The following is a 15,199-nucleotide window of genomic DNA, read 5'->3' as shown; positions in this document are numbered from 1 at the left end:
GAGGTGACCAAGAACCCGATGGTCACTCTGACAGAGCTCCAGAGTTTCTCAGTGGAGATAGGAGAACCTTCTAGAAGGGCAACCATCTCTGCAGCACTCCACAAATTAGGCCTTTATGGTAGAGTGACCAGACGGAAACCACTCCTCAGTAAAAGGCACATGGCAGCTGGCTTGAAGTTTGCCAAAAGGCACCTAAAGACTCTCAGACCATGAGAAACTAAATTCTCTGGTCTGATGAAACCAAGATTGAACTCTTTGTCCTGAATGCCAAGTGTCACGTCTGTAGGAAACCAGGCCCCATCTCTACGGTGAAGCACGGTGGTGGTAGCATCATGCTGTGGGGATGTTTTTCAGAGGCAAGAACTGGAAGACTAGTCGGGATCGAGGCAAACATGAACGGAGCAAAGTACAGGAGAGATCCTTGATGAAATCCTACTCCAGAGTGCTCAGGACCTCAGACTGGGGGTGAAGGTTCACCTTCCAACAGGACAACGACCCTAAGTTCACAGCGAAGACAACACTGAATGTCCTTGAGTGCACCAGCCAGAGCCCGGACTTGAACTTGATCGAACATCTCTGGATGACCTGAAAATAGCTGTGCAACAACGCTCCCCATCCAACCTGACAGAGGATCTGCAGAGAAGAATGGGAAAACCTCCCAAAATAAAGGTGTGCCAAGCTTGTAGCGTCATACCCAAGATGACTTGATGCTGTCAAAGGTGCTTCAACAAAGAACTGAGTAAAGGGTCTGAATACTTATGCAAATGTGATATTTCAGTTTCTTATTTGTAATACATTTGCAAAAATGTCTAAAAAAACACATTTTTGCTTTGTCATTATGGGGTATTGTGTGTAGATTGATGAGGGGGAAAAAAAATATTTGATCAATTTTAGTATAAGGCTGTAACATAACAACATGTGGAAAATATCAAGGGGTCTGTACTTTCCGAAAGCTCTGCAGATGCTGATTGATGTTGTACAGCTCAATAATACTGGAATTCTCTTCCTGAAAAGATGACCCTACTCGTTATGGTAGGCCACACATATTGCTACTATAGCACTATACCTAGACTAAGGTCTATTTGCCTGCAACTTTTGTCAGTCTTCAGTAAATCACAACACAGTTAATCAACCATCATCATCTCATCACCATGATATTCTGACATGGTTTTCCGTAACATGTTGCCTCAGACACAGATAATGCATGCAGCCTCAGGCCTTACTCCAAACTACTACAAGTCCCATTGGGGGAATTTGAATGAGAACCTAGCCGGTTGGTGCGGTTGTCCCAGTTTCCATTTTCTACTGGTTGTGCTGAGAGATTACTATTGCTGATTGAGAACATGATGGTTCAGAAAAGTATTATTTAACTAATAGTAAAGTGTCTATGAGGTCAATTAATAAAAAAATGATGTCTGTGATATGATATCAGGACATGGCATGGCCTATTGGCAGCAGTAATTCATACAAGTTCATTAATGTATGCATTAATGTATGCAACCAGGTAGAGCAATAGTTCAGCTTGGCAACTTCATTATATGAGATTTACTGACAAGCTTCTGAATCCTTGTCATGTGTCAAATTTGACTATTCAAAGCTAAAATTGAAGTCGGAGGTTTACATACACCTTAGCCAACTTCATTTAAACTCCCTTTTTCACCATTTCTGCCTTTTAATCCTAGAAAAAATTACCTGTCTTAGGTCAGTTAGGATCAGCACTTTATTTTAAGAATGTGAAATGTCAGAATAATAGTAGAGAGAATTATTTATTTCAGCTTTTATTTCTTTCTATCAAATTCCCCGTGGGTCAGAAGTTTACCAATCCTTAATTAGTATTTGATAGCATTGCCTTTAAATTGTTTAACTTGGTTTAAACGTTTTGGGTAGCCTTCTACAAGCTTCCCAGAATGAGTTAGGTGAATTTTGGCCAATTCCTCCTGACAGAGCTGGTATAACGGAGTCAGGTTTGAAGGCCTCCTTGCTTGCACATGCTTTTTCAGTTCTGCCCACAAATGTTCTATAGGATTGAGGTCAGGGCTTTGTGATGTCCACTCCAATACCTTGACTTTCTTGTCCTTAAGCCGTTTTGCCACAACTTTAGAAGTATGCTTGGGGTCATTGTCCATTAATTTTCCTACCCCATGAAGCCATTTATTTTGTGAAGTACACCAGTCCCTCCTACAGCAAAGCACCTCCACAATATGATGCTGCCACCCCTGTGCTTCAACGGTTCAGATGGTGTTCTTCTGCTTGCAAGCCTCCCCCTTTTCTTCCAAACATAACGATGGCCCTTATGGCCAAACAGTTATATTTCAATTTCTCCAAAAAGTAAGATCTTTGTCCCCATGTGCAGTTGCAAACCGTAGTCTGGCTTTTTATGGCGGTTTTGGAGCAGTGTCTTCTTCCTTGCTGAGCGGCCTTTCAGATTATGTCGATATTGAACTTGTTTTACTTTTGTACCTGTTTCCTCCAGCATCTTCACAAGGTCCTTTGCTGATGTTCTGAGATTGATTTGCACTTTTCATACCAAAGTACGTTCATTTCTAGGAGACAGAACGCGTCTCCTTCCTGAGCGGTATGACGGCTGTGTGGTCCCATGGTGTTTATACTTGCGTACTATTGTTTGAACAGATGAACGTGGTACCTTCAGGCTTTTGGAAATTGCTCCCAAGGACGAATCAGAATTGTGGAGGTCTACAATTTTTTTCTGAGGTCTTGGCTGATTTCTTTTGATTTTCCCTTGATGTCAAGCAAAGAGGCACTGAGTTTGAAGGTAGTCCTTGAACTACATCCACAGGTACACCTCCAATTGACTTGATGTCAATTAGCCTATCAGAAGCTTCTAAAGCCATGACATCATTTTCTGGAATTTTCCATGCCGTTTAAAGCCACAGTCAACTTAGTGTACGTAAACTTCTGACACACTCGAATTGTGATACAGTGAATTATAAATGAAATAATCTGTCTGTTAACAATTGTTGGAAAAATGATCGACTTCATGACTTGCCAAAACTATAGCTTGTTGACAAGAAATGTGTGGAGTGGTTGAAAAACGAGTTTTAATGACTCCAACCTAAGCAAATGTAAACTTCCGACTTCAACTGTATGCTGAGAGGTGACACTGTTCAACTACATGACAATTTGAATTAGCTGAGTGAGTGCTAAAAAAAAGGTAAAACAAAGTTCATATGAGGCTGATTAACTTCATGACATTCAACATTCATTTCAGATATCTCTAACAGATAAATATATTAAAAAGGGTTCATAAGTCAGTTGATACACTATTACTTATAGATCATTATGAATCTGTTGGAAAATGGTTAGTAAGACATTGGTTGAAATTGTGTGGTTGAAGTTTTGATGCTTGGCAAAGTGTAATAGTAAGAAATGTTTGTTTATTATTGATTCCTAAACTAAACTAATGATTAACAATCTACTTATAAAGCCTAGAAACCCTTACAGTGCTACCATCCAAACTTACTCAAGTACAATAATACCTGAACGTACAACAACATAAATAGATCAGAAAGTTTAGCAAGGAGCTGGGTAAGGACTGACATAAGGCCTCAGATCTGTTTACACAATAGCCTGCTGAGGACATACTGCTCTCATATTTCACCACAGATGTCACATTCTAACAGTTATTATAATGCCCCAGCCCCTATGCCGTACCTCCATCACGGAAAAAAACACCCCAAAATACCTACAAAATTGTGTTTTTCCTAACAGGTTCCAAAACCCAGGTTATGGTTTCGTGGGCTTGTGTTAGAAACTAAAAGTGTTCTGTTACACTGCACAACTCCTCCCTCTCCTACCATTCACCCAGAGGCCTGGCCAATGAGAGTTAGCCATTGGCCCCTCCCACCAGGGAGGCTCTTAAAACCAGTGCTGTAGCTAATTCTCTGTCTATCCACTCAGGTCTCCCCAGTACTCCAGACAAGCCGCCTGCCATTCTATCTCCCCCTTATTGTCCTGCACTCACCAACCACGATGTCGGTCAGGAAAACCACCAGCTACACCGTCAAGTCCTCTTCCTCCGGGGCAGCCCCTCGCAGCTTTAGCAGCATGTCCTACTCTGGACCTAGCCAGGGGGTCTCTCGCCAGAGCTATAGCGCCCGCAGCTCCTATGGAGGGGCCAACAGAGGCATGGGAGGTGGGTTCGGGGCCGGTGGTGGTGGCGGTGGCGGCAGCTACATTTCCAGCTCCTCTGCCTATGGAGGTGGCATGGGTCTGGGGATGGGGATGGGGATGGGTGGCATCTCTCATGCCCCCATCACTGCTGTCCAAGTGAACAAGAGCCTGCTTGCCCCCCTTAACCTGGACATCGACCCCAACATCCAGATCGTCCGCACCCATGAGAAAGAACAGATCAAGGGCCTCAACAACCGCTTTGCCTCTTTCATTGATAAGGTCAGTCCTGGTAACCTGTCTGTCTGTCTTTCTGTACCTATGAAGATATCTGACAATGTAGTTTGCCTGGAGCTTGTAAACTGCCAGAAAATTTAAAAGGGAAGTAGAGACAGTCATGTACTGTGGGATTTTATGAATCTATCTCTATTAGCCATTAGAATGCTGAGGTGTCTGTTGTGTAATGAATGTGGAACAGTGGAGAAGATCCATAGAAAAGTCCACGTTGTGTAATGCTGGTACACGCAGTTAGAGCTCTGTTACATTATGTTAGGTTGATTACACGTACAAGCAAACTCATGAGTTTAGAAAAGGGAAGGAAATGTAGAAAAGTCTGATATTGAATAAAGCACAGATACAGTCAAACTAACTAAGTGTGATCATTTTCCCTGGGTTCTCAAGATTTCACATCTAATGGTTTGCAGTAATTGTCCCTTTATAGTGATGAATAACAAAAGTGCAGCAGGGTGGGGTGGGGGAGAGAGTTTCTACAGAAGGGTGTGTCTGTCTCTGGTTAGAGTATAGCTCATAGCTAGTGATCTGGTTTACTTTGGGAATGGCTACCCTGACCCTGCAGAGGGGTGTATGTGACCCGCCCCTACCCTGGATGACATGACAAAAAAGGTCATACACCTGAAACACAGACAGGAGCATTTGGTCATCACCATCATTGCTATGCTTACATACATTTCACATTCCTAACAAGTCTTGGAACAATGGAGTGAAATTCATTGATAGGGTAGCTTATACTGATAGATGGAGGGCAACATCTGAACATCTGGTCAAACATCAATAGATAACATTTGCAATGTTTGCTTTCATTCATGCCTGGGGGGTGTTTTCTTTATGAGTTTTCAACTGGCCTATCAGTTTTCTACTGTCCCACATGTGTAGGCTGCTCCAGTGGGTTAATATTTTATAAGGGCAGCTGGTTTCATGTTCCAGCTAACACTAGTGGATTGATTACATAAAAAGGAGCAAAACTCATCAGAAAGAGATTTCACCTCTGCATGTTTCCAAAGAAATGAAATAAAATGTGCAAATAGACTCTCTTTTCTTATCGTGATAACAATTCCCTTTTATACTTATTTCTTATTTCTACTTCTTTATTACTTATTTCTCTTATCCAATACCAGTTGACACAGCCATTTTAGGAGAATTCCTGATCTCACCTGAGGCTCATTCATCAGCAATGTCCACTGACAGCCATCTATCTATTTTCTCACCCTTGTTAGTGAACCAACATGTCAGCCTGCATGCTCTCCCCTTCCCCCATTAACACCTACCTGTATACTACAGTCAAATATTTACATTCTAGCCATTTGGATGAAGCCCCGCCTATATCTTTGTCCTGTTCCTCTCTATCTCCACTTCCCGACCTTGCCCTTTTATTAAAACAGGAAAACATGAAGGAAGCCTAATTCACCAGCTCTTTCCATCTGCCCCCTCTGCCTCCTGTCAGGATGCACGTCATAGCTTCCTTGGAAAAACAGCTTGCTAGGTCTATCCTGAAAACAGAGTCAGTAGTCTGTACATGTTCCAAACACTAATTGAAGCAATAAACACCCTAATTTAACGAGGATGACATGATAGTAATGGATGAGTCATGTTAGCCCACCATCAAAGTTCCGAATGTCCTTTTATTCAAAAATTTGATTATTCTCTTTATTATTTCATATAAAGCAGAAAAGGTCCCAAAGGCAACAATATAATATGATAAACTTGTGATCAGTGTGCCTATCAAATGCATAAACATCTACCCCCTCTCTCTACACATAGGTACGCTTCCTGGAACAGCAGAACAAAATGCTGGAGACCAAGTGGGGTCTCCTCCAGGGACAGACCACCACCCGCTCCAACATTGATGCCATGTTTGAGGCCTACATTGCCAACCTGCGCAGACAGCTGGACAGCCTGGGTAACGACAAGATGAGGCTGGAGGCTGACCTGCACAACATGCAGGGTCTGGTCGAGGACTTCAAGAACAAGTGAGTAAGACTTGAAGAAGAAGTGACTACAAATGTTACTCTTTTTACCTAGCAGACCCTCAGCCACATTCTCAGCAAATGCTTTGATTAGGCTTCTGTCCCAGTGCATAGCACCACTGTAGAGATAAGGTCATGGAACGCATGTTAGTAACGGGAGTTTCATGGAGTATTTGATTTAATCAGTACAGGACACACCAGTAATAGGTCATTTCAGTACTATGGATGGACAACACCCAACTGCAGTCCATTGTTTTCACATCATAGGGATTACTCCATTGAATAAGCGTTTCCTGGAGGGACCATTCTATTTCATATGTCTGGAGGTGAAAATCATTTAGATGACAGAGCTGGATGTTTTTCAGCTTCATGTCACACACTTGCATCATGGCGCACACATCAGTGTGTCAGTCCTGACAGACTGCTTATGTGCTCATATAATTTATGTCCTCAGGAGAAAAAGCACAAAGTAAAGAAACACCACACAAGTTTGGCATGGAGTCAAGATACCACAGTAGAAAACAATTCCCAGACGCATATTTGTTGTGGACGTAGCACTTATGCCCCCTAGTGTGAAAATTGTACATTACCTATATAAAGATAATCACAATAACCCAGCAGCATACCACCCTGCATGCCACTGCTGGCTTACTTCTGAAGCTAAGCAGGGTTGGTCCTGGTCAGTCCCTGGATGGGAGACCAGATAATGCTGGAAGTGGTGTTGGAGGGCCAGTAGGAGGCACTCTTTCCTCTGGTCTGAAAAATATCCTAATTCCCAGGGCAGTGTTTGAGGGAAACTGGGGGTTGTTAAATGGGTCTCCTGACTCATTAAAGATCCTATGGCACTTATTGTAAGAGTAGGGGTGTTAACCTCAGTGACCTGGCTAAATTCCCAATCTGGCACTCAAACCATCACGGTCAACTAATAATCCCCAGTGTACAATTGGCACATTCATCCCCCTCCTCTCCCCTGTAGCTATTCCACAGGTTGTTGCTGTAAATAAGAACGTGTTTCAGTCAACTTACCTGGTTAAATAAATGTTTTTTAAAAACACATAAATAGTTACAATATAATTATGACATAGAAATATATAATGTAATCTTGAAAATATGAATATCAGAAAAAGCTAACAATTGCTCTGTATCTTCTCAGGTATGAAGATGAGATCAACAAGCGTACAGAGTGTGAAAATGACTTTGTGCTCATTAAGAAGGTTAGTAACTTAAGTTTGGATCCCATTCGTTTTTCTGTCATTCTCTTATTGTCATCTTGCCATTTTACTAACATATTAATTGTGAATTATCCACTCAGGACGTGGATGAGGCGTACATGAACAAAGTTGAGCTGGAGGCTAAGCTGGAGAGCCTGACCGATGAAATTAACTTCCTGAGGCAGATCTATGAGGAGGTACGGCACTGAGCTCATCGCTTAGCTACTTCAGTTGTTAATAAGACACTCATTCATTATAACCAGTTGTGTTGTTGGCGGCTTCTAACAACTGCTCTGATGTACTTGCGTATGGTTTATTTATTCACTGAGTTATGGCATACGGGTCTGCTTGGTATCTGGACTTTGACGTCAAACTGATGGACTCAGTCTGGGGGGGGGGGGGTGTTATCTCTGGGGAAGTCAGACATCTGAAAGCCTTGTCTGCAATAGGCCAAGTGTTTAATGGTCTCTCTCTTTTCTCTCTCTCTCCTTCTCCCTCTTTCCAGGAGCTGCGTGAGCTTCAGTGCCAGATTAAGGACACCTCAGTGGTGGTGGAGATGGACAACAGCCGTAACCTAGACATGGATGCCATCGTGGCTGAAGTGCGCGCCCAGTATGAGGACGTCGCCAACAAGAGCCGGGCCGAGGCGGAGACATGGTACAAGAGCAAGGTACAGTAATGGGCTTAAATATATATTTTCTCCCTTTGGCCTCTTGATTTATGTTCAGGGCTACTAATAGCCTTTCAGTACACTGTATGTGGTTCAAAAGAACATAAGTTGATGTCACATGGTTCTTCCACACTAACCATGTATTACCAACAAACCATCCACTTTCTCCTCTGTTGGATGTTTAGTATGAGGAGATGCAGACATCTGCCACCAGATATGGGGATGACCTGAGATCCACCAAGACAGAGATCTCCGACCTGAACCGTATGATCCAGAGGCTGCAGTCTGAGATTGACTCCGTCAAGGGACAGGTACACAATAAAGAATCTCTGTGCTAAGAATTAAATTGGTGGCATGTCGACCCAGATGATATTGACAGAATAGAGTATTTTTCAACGGAATTATCAATTTGATAATAAGCAGAAGTAGCGACATGCTGCGTCTTTGTCTTCTGTTAGCGTGCCAACCTGGAGAACCAGATAGCCGAGGCTGAGGAGCGCGGGGAGATGGCAGTGAAGGACGCCAAGCTCCGCATCAGAGACCTGGAGGATGCCCTACAGAGAGCCAAGCAGGACATGGCTCGCCAAATCAGGGAATACCAGGACCTGATGAACGTCAAACTGGCCCTGGACATTGAGATCGCCACCTACAGGAAACTGCTGGAAGGAGAGGAGGACAGGTGAGCCTTTTGACAAACATGGAAATGGGAAACATCAATTTGAAAGTACAGTGTAATCTTAATATAAGATAATGGACATTTATTACCAAAAACAAACATTTTCAAAATGGTCTTCTTTTCACTACCAGGCTAGCAACTGGTATCAAGTCCATCAACATAACCAAACAGAGCTGTAAGTACCTGCTTTCTGCAAATAAAACCCTGTGTTTTCTCCTTATGTGTTGTGGTGCATTCATAACATCTTGATATTCATATTTAGCCAGCCCCTACTCACCTGTTGTCTCTCTCTGTGTCACCTTACAGCTAGCTACAACTCCTTCCCCTCTGAGAGTGTTAACAGCAGCTACACTAGCGGCTATTCCAGTGGCTTCTCCGGCGGATACGGTGGTGGATACGGCGGTGGATACGGTGGTGGATACGGCGGTGGCAGCAGCTACAGCTCTGGTAGTGGCTATGGCGGCGGCAGCCGCTACGGCGGTGGCAGCGGCACCAGCGTCACCACCCAGAACAAGAAGAGTGTTGTCATCAAGATGATCGAGACCAAGGATGGCAAAGTTGTTTCCGAGTCCTCTGAAGTGGTCGATGATTGAGCGGCTGGATAATGCCCCCTTCTCTACTCTCTTGCTCACCATTCCACTACAGTGTAACAATTCAAGTCAAAGGTAAACAATGCTACATGAGAAGAAATATAAATGTGGCTGTTAAGCAATAAACATTTTTAATCCAACCAAAGATTTGAAAGGGACCAAATAATATTTTTTTGTTCATACTGTATGTCTTTCACCTTTTCTAATTCTGTACTAAAACAAAATGCCTGCAGTTTGCTACACCACAAGTCAATAAGCAAAACCATAAGTTGCAGCTTGTAGTACATTCTGTCCAAACCTATGCAACCCTGTAAACTGTATAGAGGGTCATTCTCTGAGTTCAGTTGCATGAAAAGGATGATAACGTTGTGTTCATGAGTAGTGTTGCTCAGAGTGTGTGTGAATGTAACAGTGCAGCAGCCGTGTTTTTGGTCAACTAGTCTAAAATGTCTGCTAGGCTTAAGTAGAAGTGCATGTCTTCCCTGTCGTGTTCTATTGGACCCCAAAGAAGCTGCCCACAGTGTACTGTTGCCTGAGGTGCTGTTTTTGCTACCAAACAATTAAATGTGTTTACTGAAAACTGCTTGGATTGTCTGAGTTTTTCATCTTGATTCTGTATGCATATAGGTAGCCTAGTGGTTAGAGCATTGGATTAGTAACTGAAAGGTTACAAGATGAAATCCCCTAGCTGACAAGGTAAAAATCTGTCTTTCTGCCCCTGAACAAGGCAGTTAACCCACTGTTCCTAGTCCATCATTGACAATAAGAATTTGTTCTTAATCCGACTTGCCTAGTTAAATAAAAACATTTTTTTTATTGTGAATTCCAACATGGCAGCCATGATTGCATAATCTAGAATTATGAGCCTGTGTTCAACCCTGTCACCCAGAATTTCCCAACTTGGGTTGCACACATAAATGAGCATTCGATGTCATGAAGTCCGTGTAAAAACCAGAGATAGGGGCCTCCTGGGTGGTGCAGTGGTCTAAGGCACTGCAGTGCTAGCTGTGCCACCAGAGAGTCTGGGTCCTTGTCTTATTGTGCATTAGTGACTCCTGTGGCAGGCTGGGCACAGTGCACGCTCACCAGTGTTTCCTCTGACACATTGTTGTCGCTGGCTTCCAGGTTGGGTGTGCATTGGTTTGGTTGTGTTTCGGAGGAAGCATGGCTCTCGACCTTCACCTCTCCCCAAGTCTGTGCGGGAGTTGCAGCGATGAGACAAGACTGTAACTACTACCAATTGGGGAGAAAAAAGGAGTATACCTTTTTTTATTTTACCTGAGACAATCAAAACCATGGGTAAATTGTGAAAAGGGGAAGAGACAGAGAAGCATCCAGTGGTAGTAAAGGAGAAGGGACACAAGTTGAAGGTGATATACACAGCACCCCAACAAATGACTCCACACCTCTACACAAGCCTTTTTTGGGCTGTGATAATATATTGCACTGTACATAACACCAACATAATCAGCAGTGACGTGCAGTACAAGTTACACAGTGACATACATGTCTGCAGTGATGACCCACTGGGCACACACTTGTTGAATCAATGTTGTTTCCATTTAATTTCTGTATGCATTAAGAAGCCTTTAGCCAAAATGTTCCAATAAACATATTTTTTAATATTCTCATTACACCATTAGCAGCCTAGATATGCAATAATTGTATTTGCACTCAGAACACAAAAACTTTGAGTGACTGTCAAAAATGTAATTTAAAGAAACTATAAAGGAAACACCAACATAAAGTATCTGGGCCACCGTGAGCCAGAACAGCTTCAGTGAACCTTGGCATAGATTCTACAAGTGTCTGGAACTCTATTGGAGGGATGGAGCACCATTATATTGGAGGGATGGAACACCATTAGACAGCCATGGCATATCGTTTACATATTTTCATGTTCATCAAACCATTCAGTGAACACTTGTGCTCTGTGGATGGGGGCATTTGTTATCCTATGGGGGCATAGCCATGGTAAGCAAATGTTTAATTGCTTAATTAGCTCAAGAACCAGACCTGTGTGGAAGCACCTGCTTTCAATTCACTTTGTATCCCTCATTTACACAAATGTTTCTATTATTTTGGCAACTACCTGTAGTTGAAGGCCTACTAAAGACAAAGCTCTCTCAATACGTCCTCTCAGCCAGTAGAGGGAGCAGTATAACATGTGGTGTACTCTGTGATTAGAAGTCAGATTGAGTTATTTTGTACTGCTCACCAGGGGGCAGCATAGTATAACAAAATCTTCACTCCACCTCATCAACCAACACCTTGATATGTTCCTTCATAGGCTGTTGACCACTCCCTTTTTCAGAATGCTGTGATTGAAGTGGTGTGATACTAGATGTATAATACAAATAAATCAACGTGTACTAAAATATGACATTATCAATTAGGTGGGCTTTCCCTTAGGTAGGCTGGCCTGATAGCAATGAGATACATGGCCAGCTAATGAAGCCTGAGTGCACATATCATGTTTTTACTATGCATAAAACATAAATTCTGGCATGCAGTGCTCCAACCTATATCTCTTATGAATTGTTAGATTAATGTAAAGCACCACATTCATGCTATAGTAGAAAACTGTTCAAATGGTTCTTCTCAGTTGTGGGAAAGTATGTTTTTGGTTTCCCATTGGTTCTGGGAACAAAGCCATACGTAATTTGAACATTAAAACTGAACACTTTTTAAACATTCTTAGGACGGAAGTAAAAAATTTGCCTGTTCTGGGAAAAAAATTTAGAAGGCAGGGAGGTTCTGAAAACGTTTTACTATGTTTCCCTGAAAGTTTTCCAGGGACGATTTATTAACGTTCTGAGAATGGAAATTAACATTGACTAAATGTTGTGAACAAAATGTAAAGGTTATTTGGAGGTTTTTTAATATCTCCCTTAAAACATTCACTGAATGTTTAAATAAGACTTTTAATAACACTGCTAGCTTAGGTTAACTCTTTTGATCTCCAAGCACAGGACAAATGGAAATTAATTCGCTTCGGCATTAATCATGCAAAAACGTTTATATTTTATTGTGGCACGGCATCAGTGAGTTTCAAACCAATGATCTTCTTTTCTCTGTCCATGTAATTAGTCCACTGTGCCACCAGGGTGGAGCTAGCGTGACTCGTTAAATCTGTTTATGTCACGTTCTGACCTTCATTTCCATTGTTTTGTATTCATTATTTAGTATGGTCAGGGCGTGAGTTGGGGTGGACAGTCTATGTTTGATTTTCTATGATTTGGGGATTTCTATGTTTCGGCCTAGTATGGTTCTCAATCAGAGGCAGGTGTCATTAGTTGTCTCTGATTGAGAATCATACTTAGGTGGCCTGGGTTGCACTGTTTGTTTGTGAGTCTATGTCTATGTTAGTTGCTTGTGTCAGCACAGTGATAGCGTCACGGTCTTTATTTGTTTATTGTTTTTGTGTTCAGTTCTTTCTTTAATTAAACATTCATTATGAACACATACCATGCCGCATTTTGGTCCTCTGATCCTTCTCGCCTCTCACATAGACTGCCCACCCCAACTCACGCCCTGACCATACTAAATAATGAATACAAAACAAAGGAAATAAAGGTCAGAACGTGACAGTACCCACCCCCCCCCACCCCCCAAAGGTGCAGACTCCGGCCGCAAAACCTTAACCTATAGGGGAGGGTCTGGGTGGGCGTCTGTCCGAGGTGGCGGCTCTGGCGTGGGACGCAGACCCCACTTCACCATCGTCTTAGTCCGCCTCATTGTCCTCCTCAGTGGCTTCCTAACCATGGCAACCCTTCTCAATGACCCTACTGGACAGAGGGGCGGCAGCTCGGGACAGAGGGGCGGCAGCTTGGGACAGAGGGGCGGCAGCTCTGGGCTGACGTGAGACTCCGGCAGCGCCGGACAGGCGGGAGATTTCCGGCAGCGCCGGACAGACAGGACCACCTGTAGGGAGGAGACAGAAAGACAGCCTGGTGCGTGGGGCTGCCACAGGACCCACCAGGCTGGGGAGACCTCCAGGAGGCCTGGTGTTAGGAGGAGGCACCTGAAGGACCGGGCTGTGGGGGAGCACTGGAGCTCCGGTGCGCAGCCTTTGCACCACTCCCCCAGGCTGGATCACTGCTCGAGCCCGGACCCTCCAGAGTGCAGGCACAGGTTGAACCGGGCTGTGGGTAAAATATTAGGAACATCTTCCTAATATTGAGTTGCACCCCCTTTTGCCCTCAGAACAGCCTCAGTTCGGCAGGTTATGGACTCCATAAGGTGTCAAAAGCATTTAACGGGGATGCTAGCCATGCAGACTCCAAAGCTTCCCATAGTTATGTCAAGTTGCCTGGATGTCCTTTGGGTGGTGGACCATTCTTGATATACACGGGAAACTGTTGAGCATGAAAAACCCAGCAGCGTTGCCGTTCTTGACACACTCAAACCAGTGCGCCTGGCACCTACTACCATACCCCATTCAAAGGCACTTAAATCTTTGGTCTTGCCCATTCACCTTCTGAATTATCCATGATAATGACACGAGGGAATGGAGGCCGTTTTACAGGCTCCTGTGCTACATTGTGTATTTTTGTGCGCTGTCCTAAAACAAATTGTACATAATGTTTCCGCCATCGTTTCCTGTGACCGAAAAGAGCTTCAGGACATCCGAACAGCTATCACTAATCTCCATTTGGACTTCTACTTCAATGAGTCGAAGGCAAAAGACAAATTATCGCGGACCAGGCCCAAATTCCAGACACTCGAAGAAGGAGGCTATGGTGCTATAGTGGCCGGTGTGTGGGATACCTGACGAGACTACAACGGAGAAGGGATAAATCCCCTCTACCCTCCATTCTATTGGCGAACATGCAATCACTGGAGAAAAAACGGGATGATCTCCATCCAAGACTATCCTATCAACGTGATCTGAAGAATTGAAATATCCTATGTTTCTCCGAGTCATGGCTGGACAAGGACATGGTAAATATAAATCTAGCTGTTTTGCTATACATCGGCAGGACAGAACGACTGCTTTGGGAAAGCTCAGAAGAGGGGGTGTGTATTTTTTTGTTAAAAACCACCGGTACGCGATCTCTAATATTAAGGAAGTTTCTCGAGGTTCTGCTCGCCTGAGTTAGAATACATCATGATAAGTTGTAGACCACACTATTTACCAAAATAGATTTAATCTATATTTTTCGTAGCTGTCTATTTACCACCAGAAATCGATGCTGGCACTAAGAGTGCATGCAAAGAGCCATGTATGGTGCCATAAGCAAACAAGAAAATGCTCACCCAGAGTTGGCGCTCCTAATGGCCAGTGATTTTAATACAGAAAAACTGAAATCCATTTTTCCTCATTTCTACCAGCATGTCACCTGTGCAACTAGAGGCGTAAAAACTATAGATCTCCTTTACTCCACACACAGAGATGTATACAAAGCTCTCCCTTGTCCTCCATTTACCAAATTTGACCACAACATTATCCTCCTGATTCCTGCTTACAAGCAAAAACTCTAACAGGAAGTAACAGTGCGTTCAATCCGTCCGGGGGAAGCGGATGCTAAGCTACAGGACTCTTTCTCTGGCACAGACTGGAATATGTTCTGGGTTTCATCCAATGGCATTGAGGAATTTACCACATCAGTCACCGGTTTCATTAATAAGTGCATCAATGACGTTGTCCCCACATTGAC

General features: G+C 43.3%; 1 protein-coding gene across 1 annotated transcript; it reads left to right on the top strand.

Annotated features, from left to right (window-relative positions):
* Positions 1-3,892: 3,892 nt before the first annotated feature.
* LOC135528551 (keratin, type II cytoskeletal 8-like) lies at positions 3,893-10,122 on the top strand. The gene is made up of 9 exons (XM_064957708.1): positions 3,893-4,410; positions 6,187-6,395; positions 7,546-7,606; positions 7,705-7,800; positions 8,109-8,273; positions 8,459-8,584; positions 8,732-8,952; positions 9,081-9,124; positions 9,256-10,122. The coding sequence occupies exons 1-9, from the start codon at positions 3,991-3,993 to the stop codon at positions 9,540-9,542; spliced, it is 1,629 nt and encodes a 542-aa protein (XP_064813780.1). The 5' UTR covers positions 3,893-3,990; the 3' UTR covers positions 9,543-10,122.
* The last annotated feature ends 5,077 nt before the right edge of the window (positions 10,123-15,199 follow it).

This window comes from Oncorhynchus masou, chromosome 33 (genome assembly GCF_036934945.1).
Source record: "Oncorhynchus masou masou isolate Uvic2021 chromosome 33, UVic_Omas_1.1, whole genome shotgun sequence".
In the NCBI taxonomy this organism is placed as follows: Eukaryota; Metazoa; Chordata; class Actinopteri; order Salmoniformes; family Salmonidae; genus Oncorhynchus; species Oncorhynchus masou.
Note: the sequence above shows the minus strand (reverse complement) of the source record. Positions and strands in the feature narration are given on the sequence as shown.